Source organism: Melospiza melodia, chromosome 25 (assembly GCF_035770615.1).
Source record: "Melospiza melodia melodia isolate bMelMel2 chromosome 25, bMelMel2.pri, whole genome shotgun sequence".
NCBI classification, from domain to species: domain Eukaryota; kingdom Metazoa; phylum Chordata; class Aves; order Passeriformes; family Passerellidae; genus Melospiza; species Melospiza melodia.
This window is the reverse complement of record NC_086218.1, coordinates 8,187,708-8,209,882: the sequence shown is the minus strand read 5'-3', so window position 1 is coordinate 8,209,882 and position 22,175 is coordinate 8,187,708. Positions and strand designations below refer to the sequence as shown.

At 65.2% G+C, this 22,175-nt stretch overlaps 2 protein-coding genes across 8 annotated transcripts; both read left to right on the top strand.

The window, feature by feature from the left end:
* The first annotated feature begins 854 nt into the window (after window positions 1-854).
* On the top strand, window positions 855-4,383 carry LOC134429144 (mothers against decapentaplegic homolog 6-like). Of its 5 annotated transcripts, none has more exons than XR_010030532.1 (5): window positions 855-1,236; window positions 1,533-1,946; window positions 2,080-2,178; window positions 2,796-4,019; window positions 4,108-4,383. XR_010030532.1 is itself a non-coding variant. In XM_063176246.1 (4 exons), the coding sequence occupies exons 2-4, from the start codon at window positions 1,553-1,555 to the stop codon at window positions 3,320-3,322; spliced, it is 1,020 nt and encodes a 339-aa protein (XP_063032316.1). In that variant the 5' UTR covers window positions 855-1,236; window positions 1,533-1,552; the 3' UTR covers window positions 3,323-4,383. The 5 variants fall into 5 exon arrangements, 1 of the variants encoding a protein (XP_063032316.1); XR_010030531.1 differs by having other exon boundaries at window positions 2,796-4,059; window positions 4,119-4,383; XR_010030530.1 differs by having other exon boundaries at window positions 2,796-4,077.
* Window positions 4,384-5,861: 1,478 nt separating this feature from the next.
* Window positions 5,862-19,717, top strand: ZBTB7B (zinc finger and BTB domain containing 7B). 3 transcript variants are annotated; one of them, XM_063176484.1, is made up of 3 exons: window positions 5,862-5,947; window positions 15,409-16,424; window positions 18,263-19,717. In XM_063176484.1, the coding sequence occupies exons 2-3, from the start codon at window positions 15,418-15,420 to the stop codon at window positions 18,681-18,683; spliced, it is 1,428 nt and encodes a 475-aa protein (XP_063032554.1). In that variant the 5' UTR covers window positions 5,862-5,947; window positions 15,409-15,417; the 3' UTR covers window positions 18,684-19,717. The 3 variants fall into 3 exon arrangements, with proteins under 3 accessions (XP_063032554.1, XP_063032556.1, XP_063032555.1); XM_063176486.1 differs by lacking the exon at window positions 5,862-5,947 and adding an exon at window positions 10,567-10,646; XM_063176485.1 differs by lacking the exon at window positions 5,862-5,947 and adding an exon at window positions 10,657-11,070.
* Window positions 19,718-22,175: the final 2,458 nt, after the last annotated feature.

Genomic DNA, 22,175 nt, shown 5'->3' with positions numbered 1-22,175 from the left:
CTGGCTGTGGCAGTTCTGGGGGTTGAGAGGGTGTGGCCTTGGTACTGGTCAGTGCATTGTTACCCCCTGTGCCTCTCTCCCCTCCCCAGGACTGTCCTCTTGCCCTGTGCTGATGGAGCTGATGGACTTGTGGCGCTGAGACTCTGCTCCAGCCTGTGCTCCCCCTGATCAGAGACCCCAATAAACCTGAGCAGTGCCTGACTGGCTGCATCTGTTTGGGCAGAGCTCTGGCAATGTCTGTGTGACTCTGTGTGTGTGTGTGTGTGTCCCCAAACCTCCTGATCCCAGCCCTGGGTAGCACTCAGGCACTCCACCACACCCCTTGCCCCTGTCCAGGACTGAGTGTCCCCACATCCCCTGGGGCCAAGGGGTAAGAGTGGGGGGCTGCCTGCATCTCCTGCCTGCTCCCCCACTCCTGCCTGTTTCCTGTTTCACTCTGTGGGAAGCACCTAGAGCAGAATATCTCCAATCAGCCCAGCCTGGCTGTGAGCTGCAGCAAAGGTCTGTGAGCCCACCCTGCCCCACTGCTGCCTGTGCTGCTGCCTGGCCCCAGCAGGGGAAGCTCTGCGTGCCCCGTCCTCGGCAGCAGCGCTGGCGCCAGCGTGGCCTCCCTTATCTCGGCGGGAAGTCGGGAGCAGGAAGCCTGGCCCGGCGCGGGATAAGGGTCCCGTTTACATTAGCTCCTTTGTTGTGGAGCAGGCTCCCACCCTCACCCACTGCCCGCGGGGGGGCCCCCGGCCAGCTCAGCATCTGAGGGGCAACAGAAACCCTTGTCCAAAATGCCACGAGGGGCTTAGGTGGTCCTTGCAATGGTCCCTGTGAGGACATGAGGAGGGATGGGGTCTGCAAAGACTCTGCCTTGTGGTGTCCCCCTGCCCAGATCAGCTCTCAGCTGGACCCTGCCCTGTGGTTGTGCACTGCTGTCTGTGGTGCTTTTCGGGCTCCTGGCTGCCTTGGTAGCACCGTGCTGGGCATCCCTGACCACTGCAGCCCATGCATCTTGTGCCACGTCCTGGTGTGGTAGCCCTGATGTGCTGGCCCTGGCGGTGGCTCAGCCCCAGGGCTGGCTGGGATGAGGGAAATCAATGAATTCCCCAAACGGGAAGGTCCGGGGGAGGGGAGAGCACAGGAAAAAGTGCAGGCAGTGACGCGTGACGGGCAGAGCAGTGCCGGCCGCCCCGAGAGCGCAGCCCCATGCAGTGCCCTGGAGCCTCTCACCCACCTCCACCGCCCACCGTGAGTGAGCCCCTCTTGTGCAGGGACCCCTTCCCCAGCCCCAGTACAGACAGACAGGGGGTGAGAGGGGAGCGGGTGGGTGCTGTGGGCAGGAGCACGGGCAGGTTCCCCAGCAGTGAGGGTTGGTTTTGTGACCTTGGGGATGCCAGCACCGTGCCCTCGTGGTGGGGATGCCAGCAGCAAATCCAGGCAGAACAGCCCCGCCAGGGATCTGGGTGGACACAGAAAGATGCACAGGGACCCCATTGGAGCCGCAGCTGAGGGCACGGGGGGTGATGCCTGTCTCCATCCTGCAGGTGGTCCCCACGACCACGGCATGTTCCGTTCGCGCCGAGCCGGGCTGGTGCGGAGGCTGTGGCGGCAGCGCTGTGCAGCAGCCAGCCCCGAGGACGGCCCCGCTGCCCTCAAGCCAGCGGTGCATGCTCTCTTCAAGAAGCTGAAGGATGAGGAGCTGGAGCTGCTGGTGCAGGTGGTGGAGAGCCGGGGCGCCTGGGAGTCCGGCTGCGTTCTGGCACCACGGGGGGACCCACGAGGGGTCAAGCAGGGGCTCCCCCCTCAAGTCCTGCTCTGTCGCCTCTTCCGCTGGCCTGACCTCCACCAGTCCCACGAGCTCAAGCACCTCTGCTGCTGTGCTGGGGGCCAGGGAGCCTGCGGGGACTTGGCTGGGCTGTGCTGCAACCCCCATCACTTCAGCCGCCTGGCTGTACCTGGTGAGTGCCGGCGGCAACGCTGGAGGCTGCCTCGCCCAGCCAGGCTCTGACCCCTGCTCTCTGGGGCTGCCTCAGGGCTCATGGGGGGCAGGATGCACTCCCAGCCTCCTATTTCCTTCTCTCTCCTCTGCAGAAACCCCGCCACCCCCGTACTTGAAGGCATCCTGTGGTCCCTCCTGGCCAGAGGAGCCCCAGCTCATGGAGTTCAGCTACGACGGTGGGGACTGGTGCGGTAAGCTGGGCCCGGCCCGCTGGGGAGACGCACAGGGCACAGCCCTCTGCCACACCCGGCAGGCAGGAGGGCACTGGGCAGGGCTGAACCCCCGAGTCAGGAGCAGAGATTGGAGGGGACAGAACATGAAAATCAGGGAATGGAGCCAGCAGTCACTCCCAGCAGGAGGAAAAGACTCCGACAGGGGATGAGGGGTTCCTGCTCTGGCCCAGACGCCCCCCCGCCACTGAAGCTGCTGTTATTTTTGGCAGCGCCAGGCTCCCTGCTGGAGGAAGCGCTGCCTATGGGGACACACACAATGTGCCTTGACGCACACAGCCCCAGCTCCCGCCTGGCTGCTGGCCACCAAGGCCACCAGCTGCCACTGCCCCACCTTCCCCTGCGCTCAGGGACCAACTCCCCTGACAGCCCTCCCCCAGCCCTTCACCACGGCACCGGGGGACTGGGAACAGCTCCAGAGGCTCACACCCAGCGCAGGACTCGGCGCTGAGGCATCCCTGGTGCGCCACGTCCATCTATCTGTCCTCACACGCCCTCTGTGCCCACTCCCCTTGGCCCTTGCAGCTGCCTGCCTCGGTCACATCCTGCCGGTGACAGCTCTGCTCTCCCCTTGCCAGACACCAGTCTCTCGTGGAGCACCATCACGGACGGCTGTTGGTGCAAACTGGCTTACTGGGAGTACCGGACGCGCGTGGGCCGCCTGTACGCCGTGCACGAGGCGTCGGTGAACGTTTTCTGCGAGCTGCCCCGGGGCAGCGGCTTCTGCCTGGCACAGCTGCCCGCCGCCTACCGCAGCTGCGCCGTGCGCCGGGCACGGGGCAAGATCGGCCGGGGGCTGCAGCTGAGCCAGGAGCCGGGGGGAGTGTGGGCCTACAACCGCAGCGAGCACCCCATCTTCGTCAGCTCGCCCACCCTGAGCCCCCCCGGGCTGCCTGTCCTCAAGGTGCTGCCCGGCTACTCGGCAAAGGTGTTCGATTATGAGCGGGCAGGGGGCACAGGGGGCTGGCAGCTGCCTGGGGAGGGGCCCTGCGACCCCCACAGTATCCGCATCAGCTTTGCCAAGGGTTGGGGACCCTGCTACTCCCGGCAGTTCATCACCTCCTGCCCGTGCTGGCTTGAGGTCCTGCTGAACCAGCCACACTGAGAGTGGAGCTGGTGGGGGGGTGCCAGGGAGGTCTCCCAAAGCAGGCTGACAAGCTGGGGGCCCTTCTACTGTTCCTCAGCCTGTGTCTTCCAGGGCTGTGTTGCAGCAGGATTGTCCTGGCTCTGGGGACTCTGTGCCTCAGTGCTGACTGGATGCAGTGCCCCTCTTGCAGGGTTCACCACCTTGCCAGCACCTGCTTCCCCCAGCCATGGGGCTCTCAGTGACACAGGACACTATTTAATATCTTTTTATTATTATTATTATTTTAATGTTTAAGTTTATATTAATTTATCTATTTTTGTAAAAAAAGCAGAGCATGAGGCAGGAGTCCCCATTGTCAGGGCCAGGCCTGGGGGGTGGCAGCTAGGGCTGGTGGGGACAGGGGGAGCAGGAGAGAAGGGAGGTGAGAGGGAATGGGGAGGAAGGGGAAGCTGTGGGTCTAGGTGTAACTGCAGACAAGGGGAATGGGAGTGAGCTGGTACAGCTGGGGGGGGGGGAGGTGGGGCAGGTGAGCACAGCTGGAGTGAGAGGCAGGTCAGAACATCTGGATAGGTGCAGGGCAGGTTAGAACATCTGGATAAGTGTGGGGCAGATTAAAACATCTGGATAGGTGCAGGGCAGGTTGGAACATCTGGATAAGTGTGGGGCAGATTAAAACATCTGGATAGGTGCAGGGCAGGTTGGAACATCTGGACAGGTGCGGGGCAGGTTAGAACATCTGGATAGGTATTGCATAGGTTAGAACATCCGGATAGGTGTGGGGTAAGGTTGGAACATCTGGGTAGGTATTGCATAGGTTAGAACATCGCGATAGGTGTGGGGTAAGGTTGGAACATCTGGGTAGGTGCAGGGCAGGTGCAATGGGGGGGGACAGGTGAGCACCCCCGGGGTGGGGACAGGTTCAGGGTTACCTAAGCTCGGTCCCAGGCCCGGGGGCTCCTTCAGCCGTTCTGGCAGCATGCGGGGAGCCCCGAGCAAGCGCAGCCGAGGGGATCCCGGATTGCCCGAGTCGTGTCTGCTGTTTTTATCCTAAATAAACGGTGCCACGGGCACCAAGAGACCCCCGTGTCCCTCCGCGTATCGGTGCCGCCCACGGGGCTCGGCTCCGGGAGCCAGCAGTGCCCTCTGCAGGCGGCTGCCGCGGGCCGCGATGACCACCCGGTCCTTCCTGCCACGCCGCCGGCCCGGCTGAGCCCGCGGCCCCCGCCCGGCCCCGCTCCCGGCCCCGCCGAGAGAGGTGAGTGCGACCGCACCGTCGGCATCGCCTCGGGGGAAGCGGGGACAGAGAATCACCGCGAGCACAGCCGCGGGCAGCGGCGGAGAGCGGCGGCGATGGCGAACCGTGGCCCGAGGGGACGGGCGGGGAGCGATGGAGCCGGGGGTCGGTGGCAGCCGCGCCGAGGGTGAGGCTGTTCTGCGGGTTCCCCTCTCCGCCCCGCGGAAGTCCCGAGCCTGGCGGGCCGGTACCCCGGACGGGGATGCAGGTGCGCGGTCAGAGGGACGGAGCCGGGAAGAGCCAAGCGGGCGGCTGGGCGAGGCGCGGCGGCAGGTGCCCGGTACCGGGGCCTGGCGAGGGGGTGGGGGTCCCGTTCTCGGCCACGGCTCGGTGCCCCGGCGCGGCCCCCCCGCCCACTGACATAACGTCTGCGCGGGGCCGTGTTTGCCTTGGCAGCCCCGGAGCGGCGGTGGCTCCTCACACTTTCCGCTAGCGCCGGGCAGTGGCCGCGCTCGGAGCCAGGCGCGGGGGGGCCGGGGTGAGCCGAGGTGAGCCCCGGGGCCGCCGCTGCCTCCCTGTGAGCCGGCAGCGGCCAAACAGGTTGCGCGGGGCCCGCGCCCAGGCACCTGCGGAGGAGCCACCCCGCTGGGGGCCGCCGCGCCCCGCTCCAGCGCCGCCGACAACCGGGGGCTGCTCCCCGCGCCGCGTCCTGCCGTGCCACGTTCTCCGTGTCCACCTCTCCATCCCTCCGTGCCCGGCACTCCAGTACCCCGGTGTCCGCTCCTCGGTGCCCGGTTCCCGAGCTTGATTCTCCATCCCCCGTACCTCACTCTACGCACGGTTTCCCGTGCCCGGCACTCGAAACTCTCCCTCGGTGCGCACTTCTCGGTTCTTACCCCCCCCGCCCCCCCACCTCCATGCCCGGTTCCCCGCCCCCCCGTGTCCGCGGGGCGGAGCGGGCAGTGCCGTGCCGGCCCCGGCACTCGGCGGCCGCAGCGGGCGGGGCGCGCTCGGCGCCTGGCACCGCACTCGGCGCCGGTGGGGGCCGCGGCGGGGCCGTCCCGTGCTCTCCTGCCCGGGCCGGGGCCCGACCCCCGCCCGATCCCGTTAACCGCCTCTGACTCAGCCGCCCCCCGCCCGCGCGCCCCGGTCCCGCGGGCCCGCAAGACCCCCGCCCTCCCGAGGGGGGTGGGGCGGGGCTGATGGGCGGGGCGTTCCACCAATGGGACGCGTGACCGCCGGCGCGCTGCCCAATGAGGAGGCGGGGGCGGGCGCTTCCTGGAGCCCCGGCGGCGGCGGCGGCGGCGGCAGCAGTGGCCGGGGGGCGGGCGGGGCGCGGCGGCGGCAGGTGAAGGCGGAGGCGGGGCCGTGGCTCCGGGACCGGTCTGTGGCTCGGGCGGGGTGCGCAGGTGAGCGGCACTGGGTGGGAGCGGACGGACCCACCGGCGGGGGTTGCGCGGAGGTACCGACCCACCGGCAGCGCGATCGGGATCGGGACGGGGACCGGCGCGGCGACCGCTTTTTGCCGCCCGGTTGCGGTGAGTCGCGCTGATTCGGGATGCTGCGGGCAGCGGGTGGGCGCGGTTGGCACGCGATCGCCGCACGGCCCCCGTGTCCCCACCCGCCGCCGGAGCCGGTGGACACGTCGCCCATGGGGCGGGGGGTGTCACTCGTGGGCTGTTCCCGGTCCCTGCGCACGGGGCTGCGGGAAATCGGTGACATCGGCAGGTCCCCGCTGCGTGCCGGGGCGGCTGCCAAGGCTCCGCTGTGTTCCTGTTGCGGTGCTGCTCCATCCAGCCAGGGTCCCCCGCAGGTCTCCCACGGGTGACCGGGTGCTGCCACCCCCCCTTCCCAACCCGGTGAGCAGCTTGGCGGCGTGCCTGGCGCACCGGGTGGGGACGGCGCCGTTGCAGGAGGAAGGCAACTCAAGGAGTCCCTTCTGCACCCATACTGGTAGAGTTGGAAGGTGTCCCAGTGTCCCAGCACGCTGTGCCACGCTGGTGAGCCCCGGCCCTGGCGCACTGGCAGCAGCAGTGGGTGCCTCTCCTCGGCTGTGCAGTGGTCCCCCGGGATCGGTGTCATGGTAGCACCTGCCAAGCACCGGTGGACTCTGCCCCGTGCGCCCAGCCCTGCCGTACCTGTCCTCGTCCCCCTGGCTGGCTGCCCCCGGCCGCTGTTTGCCCGGGGCGGGGTGCGGTATTTACCCTCCCGCCGGAGCAGATCCACGTCTTGGGCCACAGCCGCCCTCGATCCGTGCCTGCCTTCACTTGCCGAGGGGTCACAGCGCCGGTTTTGTCGCGGGGTGAGTCGCACCGTGCCTCAGTTTCCCCCACCACAGCCGGGCTGGCAGGAACGGGGTCAGCCTGGGATCCCCGGTACTACCGGGGGCACTACCGGGGGCACGTGGCAGCTGCCGCCGCTCAAGGCTTCGGTGGTGATGCTGGTGCTGGGAGGGAGGGACTGAGCTCGGCAACTTAAAAGTGGGCGCATGGAGAAGGGGAAACTGGCACAGCAGAGAGAGCGGGGCTAGGCGCGTCTGTGCCGGGCACGGGTGCGGAGGTGCCAGCTGTGTGTCGGGGGCCGCATCCGTGTCGGGTGCTGGGGACCCCCCGAGCCCCCCTGGCTGGGCGCGGGCTGCCCCCAGCGCTGCGGGGCCGAGCCCGAGGCTGTGGCAGCGCGGCTCTGCCAGCTGCTGCCGTGCACCCTCAGTGCACACGTGGCACGAACGGGACAGGCCCGAGCACACGGGGGCGGGAGGGGCACGGCGGGGCTGCGGCCCCAGCGCGGCCCCCGCTGCACCCCCAGCCCTCGAGGGGCGGCTGCTGCCCCGTGCGTGAAGCAGGAACTTCTCCTTCAGGGCAGGCGGCGGATGATGAAACCAGGGAGAAATCTCTCCTGGCAGCAGTGTGGGCTGCTGGCGGGAGCCCCCGGGAGCCTGCGCTCCCCCTGCGCCACCAGCGCTGCCTTCCCATGGTAACTCCACGGCGGGAGCAGGCAGGGCGCCGGTGGGAGCGGCCGCCCCGTCTGGAGGATTGGCGCCCGCCTGGCTCCCCGTGGCAGCACCGGCGTCCCTGGCGTGCCCCGAGAGCTGCATGTCCACACCCCAGCGAAGCCCCAGGGCGGTCAGAGGACCCGCTGAGGGGCTGGGCTGAGACCCGTCAAACTCGCTTCGTGCCAGGAAGATGGCGCTTGGGTAGCCATGCAGGCAGGGGAGGGAGGCGGTGGTGCCGGGGCTGTGGCCGGTGACCTTCGGTGCACCCGGGCACGCCGTGTGCCCGGGGCTGGGCAGGTCGGTTGGCATGCAGGATGGTGCGGTGGGAGCCATGGTGATTTGTATCCCCGGAGCTTCTGGCATGGTTTGATGGAGCCCTGGGCAGGCAGGGGGACCAGCCCGGGTGAGGGAAAATGAAAGCAGGTGATGCGGAAGGAGAAGTAGGTCAGGCGAGCTCTGGCCTCTCCCGGCAGCCTCGGTTGCACTGCGTGCTCCTCTCTGCCCAGCTGTCTCTGCCATGTCCCCAGGCGCCGTGGGCAGCAGCTGGAGTGGGGAGTGGGTAAGGGGGTCCTGCTGCCAGGCTCGGGGTCCCGAGCACGGTGGCTGCCAGGCACTGCCGACACCGAACGCCAGCAGGGTGGAGAATGTGGCTGTGCTGGCTGACATTCATTGGGTACAGAGACACCCCAGCAGTTTTGCTTTGATTCCCCTCCCCTGGGCAACCATCAGGGCTTGGAGCCATAGCAAAGGTGACAGGAGCATTGCCAGCCCCACTGCAGGGCCAAGGAAGTGAAGGGAGGAGACCCTTGTGCCCTGCTGGGGTGGCACAGGGCAGCTGGTGTGGTGTGGACATCACGGCGGGCCCTGGGGCTCCACAGAGGGGCTCCACAGAGGCTGCCCTGTGCAGCCCTGGGGCATTGCCCTCCCTCGCTGCAGGGCTGCCTGGGGTCTCCTCGGTGCCACTCTGTGGGCTGTGGCGGGCACGGCCTGGCTGTCGGTGCTCTGTGGGCTCGGGGGGGCTGGGGCTGGGGGGGATTAGAATCTCCTGCCCCCCTTCCCTCCCCGGGATCAGCCGTGGGCAGCGGGGAGCTGGCAGCAGGCAGCTGCCGTGGGGGCGGAAGCCGGGCTATTTTGGAGGGTGTGGAGGGGGGGCTGTGGGCTGGCACTGTCCTTGCCAGGTGACCCCACCGGGAGCAGCGCCACCCTGGTGCCAGCATGGAGCGCTGGGGGCACAGCCTGTGCCACTGGGGATGCTCCGTCCCCGGGGTGCTGTGAGGACATGAACCCTGCATGTTGAGTAGGAGGTGCCACCAGCTGGGGGGGCCCCTCGGGGCTGTGCAGCACAGTGGGACCCAGGGGGTCTGGCTGCCCTCCAAGGGGTTCCCGTGACTGTGCTGCGGGGCCAGCAGCTCCAGAGCCAGCTCACCCTGGGGCCAGCCAGCAGGCCCACTGGTAGGTGAGCCTGTCCCAGGCTGGTGGCTGGCAGAGCCTTCCTTCCTTCCTTCCTTCCTTCCTTCCTTCCTTCCTTCCTTCCTTCCTTCCTTCCTTCCTTCCTTCCTTCCTTCCTTCCTTCCTTCCTTCCTTCCTTCCTTCCTTCCTTCCTTCCTTCCTTCCTTCCTTCCTTCCTTCCTTCCTTCCTTCCTTCCTTCCTTCCTTCCTTCCTTCCTTCCTTCCTTCCTTCCTTCCTTCCTTCCTTCCTTCCTTCCTTCCTTCCTTCCTTCCTTCCTTCCACCAGTGCCTCAGCCATTACCAGAGGTGACACACAGAGGCCACATCTGTCCTGGCAGGTCAGGGTGCTGCTGCTCTGTGTGAGGATGTGATGCAGGAGATGGGGTTGCCCATCCTGCCATTGGAAGAGGAGCTGGGATGAAGCCATGTCCCCTCACTGGTGACACTGGGCAAGGGATGGATGGATGGACGGACTCACAGAGGTTAGCCCATCTTCCCCAAAGGCCAGCACCTGCCCCCCCAGCCCGGTGCCCCCCAGCCAGGGTGAGCAGCAGTTTGTGGCCAGCGCCAGGGTGGTTGCAACACCCCCAGGGTGGGGGGGCCACGGTGACTCACCCCATCCTGGCCACCAGCAGGAACCCTGACTCAGGGCTGCGTGCCCATGCCGTGCCGTGCCCCTCCCTGCCCGCCTCGCCCACCTTATCTCCCGCCCTTAGCACCTGGCACACCTGGGCCAGGGGGGACTGGCGCCATTCCCCTCCTTTATGGGGAACAAAGGGCAGGGGAAGGGTTGGCAGCAGGTGCCACAGCCCTCCTCCTTCCCTCCTGTCCTCCCTCCCTCTCATGGACGCTGTCCAGGGCTGTGCCCTGTTTTGTGCCCCCCTCTGGAGCAGCCTGCAGCGTTGTGGCAGTGCAGAGGACAGTGCTGCCCACAGCCCTGTGCTGGCTGTGTGCTGCCTGCACTCCACAGCTGGCTCCTGCCCAGCACAAGGATGGCACAGTGGGATACCATGGAGGGCACACTGCTGATGCCCTCTGCCCGTCTCTACTGCCTGCCCAGGAGCTCTTGCACAACCCAGCTCCTTCCGTCAGCACTGCTGGGGCTGAGCCCTTTGCTGTTCCACTGCTTTGCTGTGGGGCTCTTCCCCTTTCTGCCTGGCCTGCTGCACACATCCCCAGCTCTGGGGCCTGCTGGGCCATGCCAGGGTGCCACAGTGCCGGTGCCCCTGACCGGTCTGGCGTGGGTTGCCTGGGCGGGTGCTGGTGCTGGTGGTGGGGTGTGGGGCGAGCTCTCCGGGCTGCTAATTGCTGTTTAGCTGGGGACACCGAGGGTGTAATTATGGGGGCATTGCATGAATGTGCAGCCTGGCCTGGGGAGCCCACGAGTGCCCCTGCCCAGGGAGCGCAGAGGGTCAGGCAGCACAGCCCAGCTGGGCCGTCACAGCTCCCCACATTCTCCACGGGGATCTCGGGAACCTGCTCCAAGGGGAGAGCAGGACAGGAATCCATAGGGCCGGGGGGTGGCTCCAGGGCTGGCCGGGCAGGCTGCAGCATGCTGCACCCAGCCCTGCCCTGCTGCCGCCGAGCACAGGCGCCCTGGCAGCCCGGCTGGGCTGGCCATGGCCAGTGGCGAGCACCCAGCGCCCTGCCTTGGGGCACACGAGGAGGTGAGGAGGGCCCGGCTGATGTGCCACGGCACGGGGGGGCAGGGGCAGACGGCTCGGAGACCTTGTTAGAGGTGGGGAAGGCGTGTTGAAGGTATGGGTGCCTGTCCTAGAGGCGCTGGGGATTTTGTCCCGTGGGAGTGGGCCGGGGATGCCCCCTGCCCCGTTCCGGGTTGGCGCCCCACGGCGCAGCAGCAGCGCCGGCCGCAAAGAGTTAATGCCGTGTGTGTTCTGGGAAGCGGGGCTGGGAGGTGCGTGACCCGGGGTGTGGGCGTCGACTCCTTTTGAGGTGGGATCCTGAGCTCAAGTGCAGCGGGGAGCGGGGCCAAGTTCACACAGCACCAGCACCCTGCCTTCCCCTCCCTGCCACTCGCGGGCCGCCAGCGGGGCCGCCACGAGCGCGGAGCCACGCCGGGACACGGGGCAGGTGAGCCACAGACCCGCCCTGCCGTCACTGCTGCTGGGGTGGATGCCAGGGTGGTGGGGACCCAGTGTGGCACTGGGAGATCTGGGCCAGGTGCCTCACACCAGCAGGCTGTGGGACGTTGGTGTTGCCTGAGCCCTACGCTGCCCTCACTGCTGATGGGATGGGGTGGGATGGGACGAGTGGGGAGATCTGGGTCACTTTGGTTTGGCAGAGCAGGGCCCACATCCTAGAGTGGCAATGCCAGGCAGCTGGATGTGGCAGTGGGGTTGTTTTGGAGGCAGGAGGGGGCCAGGATGCCAGCACAGTGCCAGCAGGCTGGGTGGGTGAGATGGAGACTTTGCTCCTCTTTCCCTGCTACAAATGCCAGGAGCGGCTCTGGCAACGCCACCAGTCCTGCTGCGCCGTGGCAGGGATGCCCTGTGCCCAGCCTCCGTGGCAGCTGTTGTGCCAGGCTGGCACTGGCCCCAGGTGCAGTGCTGGCTGGGCACTGAGGCAGCCCTGTGCCAGGGTGCTCAGCCCCCTCTCAGTGCTGGTGGCTGTCCCTGGGAGCTCTGGGAGAGCTGGGCAGTGTCAGGGGGCCTCAGCAGTGCCATGGGGCTCACTCTCAGCGCTATGGGGTGGGGGACTGTTTATCCTCTTTCATCTCCAAACCATTTCCTTTTGTCTCTACTTGTTCTTTTCTTCTTTCAAAGAGCACTGCTGCTCTCCCCACTTCCTCCAGCATTGGGACCCTCAGCATGTGCTGCTACAGGGTCACCAGCTGAGCCAGACCCCGGCCACCACCTTCCCTGCTGGGCAGACAAAGGGGCTGCTCAGCCCTGCACCACCCTCCATCCACACCGTGGCCATCAGCACCAGGGCCACTGCTGCTCCCAGCTGGCTCCAGGCAGCAGCAGGGTGGGGGGCTTGCACAGCCCAGACCCCTGGGTCCACGTCCTGGATCCCAAAGGGTGAAGGGCCCCACGGGGTGAGGGGCCGGGGCAGCTCCGCGCTGCGCTCCCCTTCCGGGGTGACTCATTCTCCCCATGGGGCTGTGAAGTCCCTCGACAGCATTTGTGACTCTTGGGACCGAAAGCAGGGGCTCCTGGCAGCAGTCCAGGGTGGGGACGGTGCTCCCTGGGACCTCTGCTCTCCTTCTCTCCTTCCCCATGTCGGGAGATCCCCCCCGGACACCCCTTTCCACCTCCCACCGTCCCCAAGCCGGGCCCAGTGCGCTGTGCCCTCACCCAGGTGCCATCCCTGCTTGGTGGCATGGCACACAAGCAGGAGGGGCACTGCAGGGACCCCAGCCCGCTGCCCATGGCCCTGCCTGGGCGCCTGGACCCCTCTCACAGAGGAGCTGGCACATGGGTGGAGCCTGGCCATGGTTGTCCCAGGCAGCCTGGGCTGGCACAGGGATGTCAGGGTGACCTGGGCAGACATTGTTCCTGCTGCCACCCGCCCTGCATGGCAGCCAGCTCAGCACGGGGAGCAGCTCCCCCTTTCCTTTCCTCAGTTCAGCCAAAATGTGCCCAGCCACAGCGCTGAGGTGACCGAGGGAGCTCTGGCATGGCCAGGCCATGGGCATCACCACCTGTGTCCTCCCGGCCATCACCTCCAGCAGCAGCCTGGGAATGCTGGGGGCCCGGGGGCGGCTCCTGTCCCCTCACACCTCATCCTCTGCCATTTCCTTATCACTGCGGTGATCTCCTCGACGACAGCAGCCGCTCAGCATGTGATTTCTTCGCTCCAGTGAGGAGGATGTGCGGGGGGGTGGGGGTGTCAGCAAAGGAGCCGTAAAGGGGCGGTTTGGGGCCATGGAAAATCCCCCTCCTGCCCGCCCGCCGCCGCCTCGCCCCCAGCCTGCCCCACAGCCCTGCAGCTCTGTCTGGTGGCACCGAGTCCCGTGGGGTCCCAGCTGCCTTAGCAGAGCTCTGCTGGTGATTTCTGTGACATTGGCAGCGCTGAGGCTGTGCCCATCTGCACCGGGACATGGTGAGGGCAGTGCCCGTCCCTCAGAGCACCGTGCCACCTGCTGGGATGTGATGGGGTCTCAGCTGCTGTCCTGTGCCCAGACACCTCCACTGGGTGCCATCAGTCTTGTAAATGCCCTGTGCCCAGGTTTCTCGTGGGGACCAGGGCAGAAGGGAGGCTGTCCTGGTGCCATCACTGGGGGAGGCAGTGTTGGAGGACACACTGCCACCCCATCCTGTGACTATTCCCTGTGACAGTCCTGGGGGTCCGTGGGGCTCTGGCCCACCCACGGCAGGTGCCCCATCCCTGTCATCCCTCTCCAGCTGCCCAAGCTGTGGCATGGGATACTTACCCCCCTGCTTAATCCTGCCCCTGCAGCTAATCCTGCCTAATCCCACCGGGGGCTGTCACTGCCTGTTGGCTCTGGGGGCCCTGATGGTTTAATCACCCCTAATCCGATCACCCCCACCTCGGCAGGCAGAGGGGACCTCAACCAGCGCCGGGATGGGCTCCTGCCAGCCAGGGGGGCTTGGCCGTGGCTGCTGGCGCCAGCATCCCAGGCGGTCGGCACTGCTGGCTCCCGGTTTCAGGGGCGGCTGCCGCCTGCCCTGCCGGTCGGGCCTGCTCGGCAGCGGCTGGGGCGGCTCCGCAGCCGGTTGCTCCGGGGCCGTTCCCAGCTGCCTGCCGAGGCAGCCCCAGCTGGCGGCCGCCCAAGCGCAGGGAGCGGCCGGCTTGGGGCTGGGCCCCTGCGCCGGGGGCCGTCGCCCGCGCCGCCCCTCCATGGGCAAGAGGGGGCACGTCCCCCACGCCCGCCTGCCGACGGCACAGTGTGGTTTGGCACGGCCCGGTGGGCCTGGTGTGGCTCGGCGTTGCTTGGCATGACTGGCAATGGTCGGTGCCACATGCTGCTGTCCACCATGGCACAACTCAAGAGGTGGTACCCGCCTCTGCCTCCCCCAGGCTCTTGCTGGGCTCCCATTCCACTGTCACGCAGCAGTGCCAGCACAGTGTGGTTTGGCACGGCCCGGTGGGTTTGGGGTAGCTCGGCGTTGCTTGGCATGGCTGGCAATGGCCGGTGCCACATGCTGCTGTCCACCATGGCACAGCTCGAGAGGTGGTACCTGCTTCTGCCAGGCTGCAGTTGCTGGGCTCCCATTCCACTGTCATGCAGCAGTGCCAGCACAGTGTGGTTTGGCATGGCCTGGTGGGTTTGGGGTGGATGGGCATGGCGTGGTTCAGTGTTGCCTGGCACGGCTTGGCAATGGCCGGTGCCACATGCTGCTGTCCACCATGGCACAGCTTGAGAGGTGGTATCTGCCTCCCCCAGGCTGCAGGTGCTGGACTCCCATTCCACTGTCACCCAGCAGTGCCAGTGTCACAGGGCAGGCTGCAGCCCTGGAGCTGCCGCTGCTGCCTGCAGGTTGTGAGGGTCACGGGCTCCCCTTTCCCACCTGTGCTGGCTGCACAGGAGCACGTGTGTCCCTGGTGGTGCACCACGGGCACCACAGTGGGAGTGTGAGCCGTGCTGGGTTTAGCGTTGAGGCCAAGCTCTGCCAGCTGCAGCGTGGGAAAGGCCTGACTGGTGCAGGCTGGGCTTGGCTGGGCGAGGAGTGGCCCCGGGCTGGGGCACAGGGGGGAGGGAGGAAGGGAGGGAGGGGGCCCAGTCCCGACCAGGAGCGGGGGCAGGAACCGGTGGCACAGGTGCTGATCCTAATCTGCCGTGGCAGGAAGTGTGGCCCCTGTTCCCAGCCCAGCTGGGCTCCACGGGGCGGCCCCCTGGCCCTCGGGCTGCTCTTCCCAGCGCTCGCCCGCCCACCATGCCTCTGCCAGCGAGGCCCGTGTTCCCAGGACGGGGCTGCTGGGAGCCAGAGGGTGTGCTGGGCCGTGGCGGTGGGTTGGGGGGGATTGTGGGTGGGCTGGCACAGGAAACGCTGCACCTCGCTGCTGTTCAAAGGCACCACGCTGAGATTTCTCCCTTTGCTGTGGCGGCGCGGGCGGCTGGGTGCTGGTGGTAGTGGAGGAAGCGTGGAGGCCTGTGGTGGGGGGCCTGTGGTGGGGGGCCCACACCCACCAACCTCTGTACAGCGTGGAGGGAACTGAGCACAGACCCTGGGCCCCAAACCTGCCCCAGTTCGTGTCCCACTGAAACTCCAGTGCCACCCAGCGTGTACAGACAGCGTTCCTTGCGCCCTGGCTTCGTGGCAGCAACACTCCAGCTGCAGTGTTTCTTCCAAGTGCTCTCTCCCAGTTTGTTCCTCTGTCAGCACAGACAGTGTTCCTTGTGCCCTGGCTTCATGGCAGCAACACTCCAGCTGCAGTTCCTTCCAAGTGCTCTCTCCTAGCTTGTTCCTCTGTCAGTCAAGCAGCATCCTGTTCTTCCTGCAGGTGAGGACCATGGCCAGCCCAGAGGACGACCTCATCGGCATCCCCTTCCCTGAGCACAGCAGCGAGCTGCTGAGCTGCCTGAACGAGCAGCGGCAGCTGGGGCTGCTCTGCGATGTCACCATCAAGACGCAGGGGCTGGAGTACCGCACCCACCGTGCCGTCCTGGCTGCCTCCAGCCGCTATTTCAAGAAGCTCTTCGCCGGGCCGGGGCCGGGCCAGGAGGTCTGCGAGCTGGACTTTGTGGGGCCGGAGGCACTGGGAGCGCTGCTGGAGTTCGCGTACACGGCCACGCTGACCATCAGCAGCGCCAACATGGGCGAGGTGCTGCGCGCCGCCCGGCTGCTGGAGATCCCCTGTGTCATCGCTGCCTGCGTGGAGATCCTGCAGGGCAGCGGCCTGGAGGCGCCCGGCCCCGATGACGGCGACTGCGAACGCGCCCGCCGCTACCTGGAGGCTTTCTCCAGCCTCCCCGAGGGTGAGGTGCCTGCCCCGCCGCCCCCCCGCCCCACCCCGCGCCGCAGCAAGAAGACCCGCAAGTTCCTGCAAGCCCGCGGTGCCCAGCTCAACAACCACGCCGCCGAGGAGCCGCCGCCCGCAGCTGAGGCCGAAGGCTCCGGCAGCCCCCCGCCGCCCTCCTCCCAGCTGCCCTCACCCCCTCTGCCCGAGGGGCTCTCCCTGCCCTACGACAGCTTTGAGCTGCCTGAGGAAGAGGAGCTGCCCCCACACTCCTTCCCCTTCCCCTACCAGCCCCCCTTGTCCCCTGAGGAGGCACCTTCTGACGAGGATCCCATCGACCCCGACCTGATGGCGTACCTGAGCTCGCTGCACCACGAGTCGCTGGCGCCCGGGCTGGACAGCCCTGACAAGCTGGTGAGGAAGAGGCGCTCACAGATGCCCCAGGAGTGCCCCGTGTGCCACAAGGTCATCCACGGTGCTGGCAAGCTGCCCCGCCACATGCGCACGCACACGGGCGAGAAACCCTTCGCCTGCCAGGTCTGCGGGGTCCGGTTCACACGGTGAGTGCCCCTGGATGGGCTCTGCCCACCTGAGGTGTGCCAAAGGGCATCCCCTATGGCACCTCCATCCCGTGCCAGTCCTACCAGGGGTTTTCTGCATCTCCTGAGTGCTGCTGGACGGGCTCTCCCCATCTGACATGTGCCAAATGACATTCCCTATGGCACCCCCCACCCTGTGCCAGTCCTACCAGGGCCTGGCCACAGGGTTAATGGGGTTTTCTGCATCCCCTGAGTGCTGCTGGATGGGCCCTCCCTGCCTGACATGTGCCAAATGACATCCCCTATGGCACCCCCACCCTGTGCCAGTCCTACCAGGGACTGGCGACAGGCCTGGCATGGTTCATGGGGTTTTCTGCATCCCCTGAGTGCTGCCAGATCAAACTGATGGCACACTGCACAGCACCCCTCTGCCAGTGCTGCCAGTGGGGTGCACATTCAGAGCGTCTTCTGCATCCCATGAGTGCTCTGGACACCAACACAGGTACCCAGTGGCATCCTCCATGGCACCCCCTGTAAGTTCTGTTGTGGTGCAGTGGGGTTGTGGGGTCTTCTGCACCTCATGAGTGCTGCTGGGCTGACCTGAGGTACCCAGGAGCATCCCTGGTGGTGTGCCTCTGCTGTAGCTGCTGGTGAAGTCGGGTCAGTGGGGTGTTCTGCACTCTGTGAGTGCTGCCAGATCACCCAAGGCACCCATTGCACCTCATCTGTCAGCCCTGACATGATTGTGGTGCAGGTCCAGGGGAGTCTTCTGCACTACGTAAGCACTGCCAGACCAGCCTGGGGTAGCCAGCAGCATCTCCTGAGGTACCCAGGAGCATCCCTGCTGCTGTCCCTCTGCCGTAGCTGCTGGTGAAGTCAGGTCAATGGGGTGTTCTGCACTCTGTGAGTGCTGCCAGATCACACAAGGCCTGACACCTGATGGCACCCATAGCACTTCATCTCTCATGGTTGTGGTGCAGGTTCAGGGGAGTCTTCTGCTCTATGTAAGCACTGCCAGAGCAGCCTGGGACAGCATCCCCCCTGCCAGCAGCCAGCTGCATCTCAGCCATGCAGCCGTGCAATGGTCCTTGTGCCCCACAGAGCACCCAGAGCCCTGTGCCCCACAGAGCACCCAGAGCCCTGAGCCCTGCAGAGCATCCAGAACCCTGTGCCCACAGAGCATCCAGAGCCCTGTGCCTCACAGAGTGCCCAGAGCCCTGTGCCCCACAGAGCTTGCACAGCCCTGTGCCCACAGAGCATCCAGAGCCCTGTTGCCTTGCAGAGCATCCAGAGCCCTGTGCCCTTCAGAGCATCCAGAGCCCTGTGCCCCACAGAGCTTGCACAGCCCTGTGCCCCACAGAGCACCCAGAGCCCTGCACCCCACAGAGCACCCAGAGCCCTGTGCCCTTCAGAGCATCCAGAGCCCTGTGCCCCACAGAGCACCCAGAGCCCTGTGCCCTTCAGAGCATCCAGAGCCCTGTGCCCCACAGAGCACCCAGAGCCCTTTGCCTTGCACAGCCCTGTGCCCACAGAGCATCCAGAGCCCTGTTGCCCACAGAGCATCCAGAGCCCTGTGCCCTGCAGAGCACCCAGAGCCCTGTGCCCACAGAGCACCCAGAGCCCTGAGGAACATCCAGAGCCCAGTGCCCACAGAGCACCCAGAGCCCTGTGCCCACGGAGCCTCCAGAGCCCTGAGCCCTGCAGAGCATCCAGAGCCCTGTGCCCACAGAGCACCCAGAGCCCTGTGCCCCACAGAGCACCCCTGCTCTCGGGATTCCAGCACCATTCCCCTCCCCCTGGTGGTTGGATGCCATGTTGGCTCCTCAACGCCAATGTCTCCCTGTCTGTCCCACCTCCAGGAACGACAAACTGAAGATCCACATGCGGAAGCACACGGGTGAGCGGCCCTACTCCTGCCAGCACTGCAGCGCCCGCTTCCTGCACAGCTACGACCTGAAGAACCACATGCACCTGCACACGGGCGCCCGGCCCTACGAGTGCTACCTCTGCCACAAGGCCTTCGCCAAGGACGACCACCTCCAGCGGCACCTCAAGGGCCAGAACTGCCTGGAGGTGCGGACGCGCCGCCGCCGCCGCGACGAGCCGGCCCCGCCGCCCACCGGGCCCGCAGGCCTCGACCTCTCCAACGGGCGCCTGGAGGGGCTGCGCCTCTCCATTGCCCGCTACTGGGCTCCAGGGCAGCCCGAGGAGGAGGAGGAGGAGCAGGAGGGTGAGGAAGGGCCGCAGCCGGACGGCACCGTGCCGGTGGAGACGGCGTAGGGGCGATGCGGCGGCGGCAGGTGTCGTGGCGTTCCATGCCGAGCTGTGCCGTGCCCACTGGGGTTTCTGTTCCTGTTTTTCCCGTCACGGTTCATTCCTAGTTATGCAAAGGGGGAAAATCCCCTCGGCCGATTTGCACAAGGGGGTGGGGGGCCCCTATCACCCCCCCCCCCACACCACCGTGCCCGGGCCCACCTGGTCATGCCCAGGGCGGGTGATGATGGGGGGATCGGGACTTGGATGTCCCCCCCACCAAACCCCTCGTGGGTGCCAGGACCGGGCAGGGGCACCCATGGACCAAGGCCCCCCCCCCAGGTGGGGAGAGCCCCCCGATCCTCCCCAGTGGAGGGGGGCACTGCCCTACGCTGTGCATAGCTTGTCCCCACCTCCCCACTCCGAGCAGCCCCCCCCCCGGCGAGCCCCCCTCGCCCCTGCACTCCCGGCTGCTTTCTCTTGGTTGCACTATTCGGGTGAGCCCACCCGGGTGTGGGGCAGCCCCGGCCCCCCCCGGACCCTTTTCCCCTTCCGAAATCCCCCCGGCCCTGTGGGACCCCCTTCCTTTCCCTGGGGTGGCCGGGCCCCCACGGTCACCCCTCTGTCCTTTGCACATGCCCCCCGCAGGGCGCAGCCTCCCCGGGGGTGGAGGGGACCGGCACTATTTGTCTACAAATAAGAGTTTTATCTATATTTAAAAAAAGATGATGTAATATATTCCCCCCCACAGCCCCTCCGCTGCCAACCACCAGCGCTGCCCGGCCCCCACGTGTGCCATGGGGTGCCCGCAGGGGTGATGGGGCCGGGGGGGCTCTGCTCCCGTCATGGCTTTAAAGTGCCTTATGGTGAACTTGAACCTTTTTCGGCTACTTGAACCTCTCTGGTGTCAGGAACCAAACAAAAACCATGGGCGGGCGGCCCCCGCCCCGCCGGGCCGCCTCTGCCTGTCTGTATGTCTGTGTTTTGTTTTTGTTTTGTTTTTTTTTTTTTTTTTTTTTTTTTTTTTTAAACGAAGGCTGCTTGGTAATAAACGGAGAAGCAGGGACTTCCCCCGCGTCCAGCTGTCTGTCCATTCTGCATATTCTGCATCTCTGCCCTGGAAGAGCTCGGGGCTGGGGGCACTGTGGGGCTGGGGATGGGGATGGGGAGTGGGCACCGTGTGTGGGGAGGGGGACACCGGGGGGTGGGGGTCACCATGGGGCTGGGGGCACCACAGGAGTGGGATTGGGGACACCGTAAAGGCTGGGGACAGGGATGTGTAGGGGCTGCAGGCACAGTGGGTGTGGAGATGGGGCTGGGGGCATTGAGAGGCTGGGGTCACAGCAGGGATGGAGCTGGGGCAGCAAGGAGCGGGGGTATCACAAGGTCGGGAACATCATGGAATGGTGGATGCCAGCTCAGAGTAGCAGGATTCAGGTGCCTTGAGGACCAGGTGGTTTATTCACCAGCCCTTCCCCACCCAGTGGCTCTCAGCTTCTGCTGCACTGGTGGGGCTGGCTCCAGGCACACCCCAGCACCTGGACCCGAGGTTTTGCTGCCCCATGGCACTGTCCTGCTGTCACTGGGCCCTTGCCCTCTCTTTCACTGTTTTTGGCCTGCTGATGGTAGCTGAAGTCTTCTTGGGAGATTGGAGTGCAGCGCTGGCATCCAGCATTCCCAGTGCTGGGGAGCACTAGGGGCATTGCCACCCCACAGCCAGCCCTCACCCGCAGAGCAATCTGCTCTTGTTGACCCCACTGCTGCCCACATCCCTCTCCTCACTCTTTTCCACCTCCTCCAGCTGGGCTCACAGCTGGGCTCACAGCTGGGCAGCTGTTCTGCAGGGGACCCTCCAGCCCCTGATGATGTCCTTAGTGCACTGCAGCAGCCGCCGCCCTCACACAACCACCCCCAGCCCTGCTGTCTCCTCCTCACTCGAGTCCCTGCAGGGCACAGAGGGCAGGGCTGAGCTGCAGCCCCCCCTCCCACACCCCCTGCAGCCCCCCAGGCCCGGGTGGGCTCCCAGCACCCCTCTGCTCACAGCTCCTCGTCCCCAGAGTCCGGGTAGCTCAGGGGGGCCATGCACACGGAGCAGATGTTGTTCAGGGTTCTGTAGCAGTCGCTGCAAAACAGCCCTGTGGAAAATGGGGATGTCAGGGGGGAATTTTCTGGGGAGGGGGTCCCCAGGCTGTGGAGGCTCCTGCCTTTGCAGCTGGGTGGGATGCAGGTGCTGAAACCCGGCTGCTCCACAGGTCAGGCAGATGGATGCCCAGGAATTGGTGGCGGGCAGGAGACTTGTGGGCACAGGGTGATGCTCTGTGGGTGAATGCCGTCCTGGGGGTCCTTGACACAGACCCTCAGAGATACCACTGATCTCTTCCATCCCACCAGGGCTAACTTACCTGTGTCCACAAATCTGCTGCCATCCACATACAGTTTTTACCTGGTTCCTGTAAAGGTTCATCCCTTAAATCTTGGCATCTTGACTGCTCCACAGTGTACAGGCAGTCACATTGAAAAGGTTCTTGCTTCTCAGTAGGGAGCAAAATGGCTTCATTTGAGGTTGATATCACACACATGACTACTTCTCTCCCTGGTCCATTAGCACAGCTTGGTATTTTGCCAGTCAGCTTAGAGAGATCCAGTGATGTCCCTCTGGATTCCGAACAGGCAGCAATGGCACGTGGGACCAGCACAGTGAGTGATCATCCCAAAGTGAATTTCTGTGCCTCCTGCATCTTTAGGGTGCTGGCTGCTACGGCCCAGAAGCATGCTGACCATCCAGTTGCTTGGAGAAGGAGGCCACTGGCCTTTCCCAACTTCCAAGAAGCTGTGTCACACACAACAAAAGCTACTTGTTGCCTTTTCTACACACATCATGAAGAGTTTAGTTGTTTCTGGAAGGCCTTAAGCCAGTGCTTCCATGAGCATCCTTTATGGTGTTAAAACTGGTGCAACATTGTCGGGGCCATTCCAGGAATTCTTCAGGACCTTTGATTGAAAAATAAAAAGGATTGGCTATTAGTCCAAAATTTTGAACATGTATGGGGCAAAATCCTGCCACTAACAAAACCCCTGATAGTTTCCTTTTAGTCCTAGGAGCTGTAATTTGGAATATCACTATTTTTTTCCTTCACCCAGAGCTCATTGTCCTTTTGGTACCTTAAAGCTAAGGTATTAATCTTACCTTTTTTTCTGGAAATTTCAGCAAGTCCCAAAAGTTCTGTAGGCTTTCAAGCAGGTCACTCTCAAACAGGTTTGTTCCTTGTCAGCCTCGATTAGGATGTCACCTACACACTATAAAAGAACACCGTTACCTTTTTTCCATTTCTCTCCTTCTTTTGCCAAAACCACCAAATAAAGTGGGCTAATTTTTTGAATCCTTGAGGGAACGCTGCATCCTTTCCCACTGCATCTTTCTTCCAGCCACAGGATTCTCTCATTCATAGGCAAAGATTGTTTGGCTTTGCTCATCTATTGGGATACAAGAGAAAATATCCTTTAAGGCCAAAACAGTAA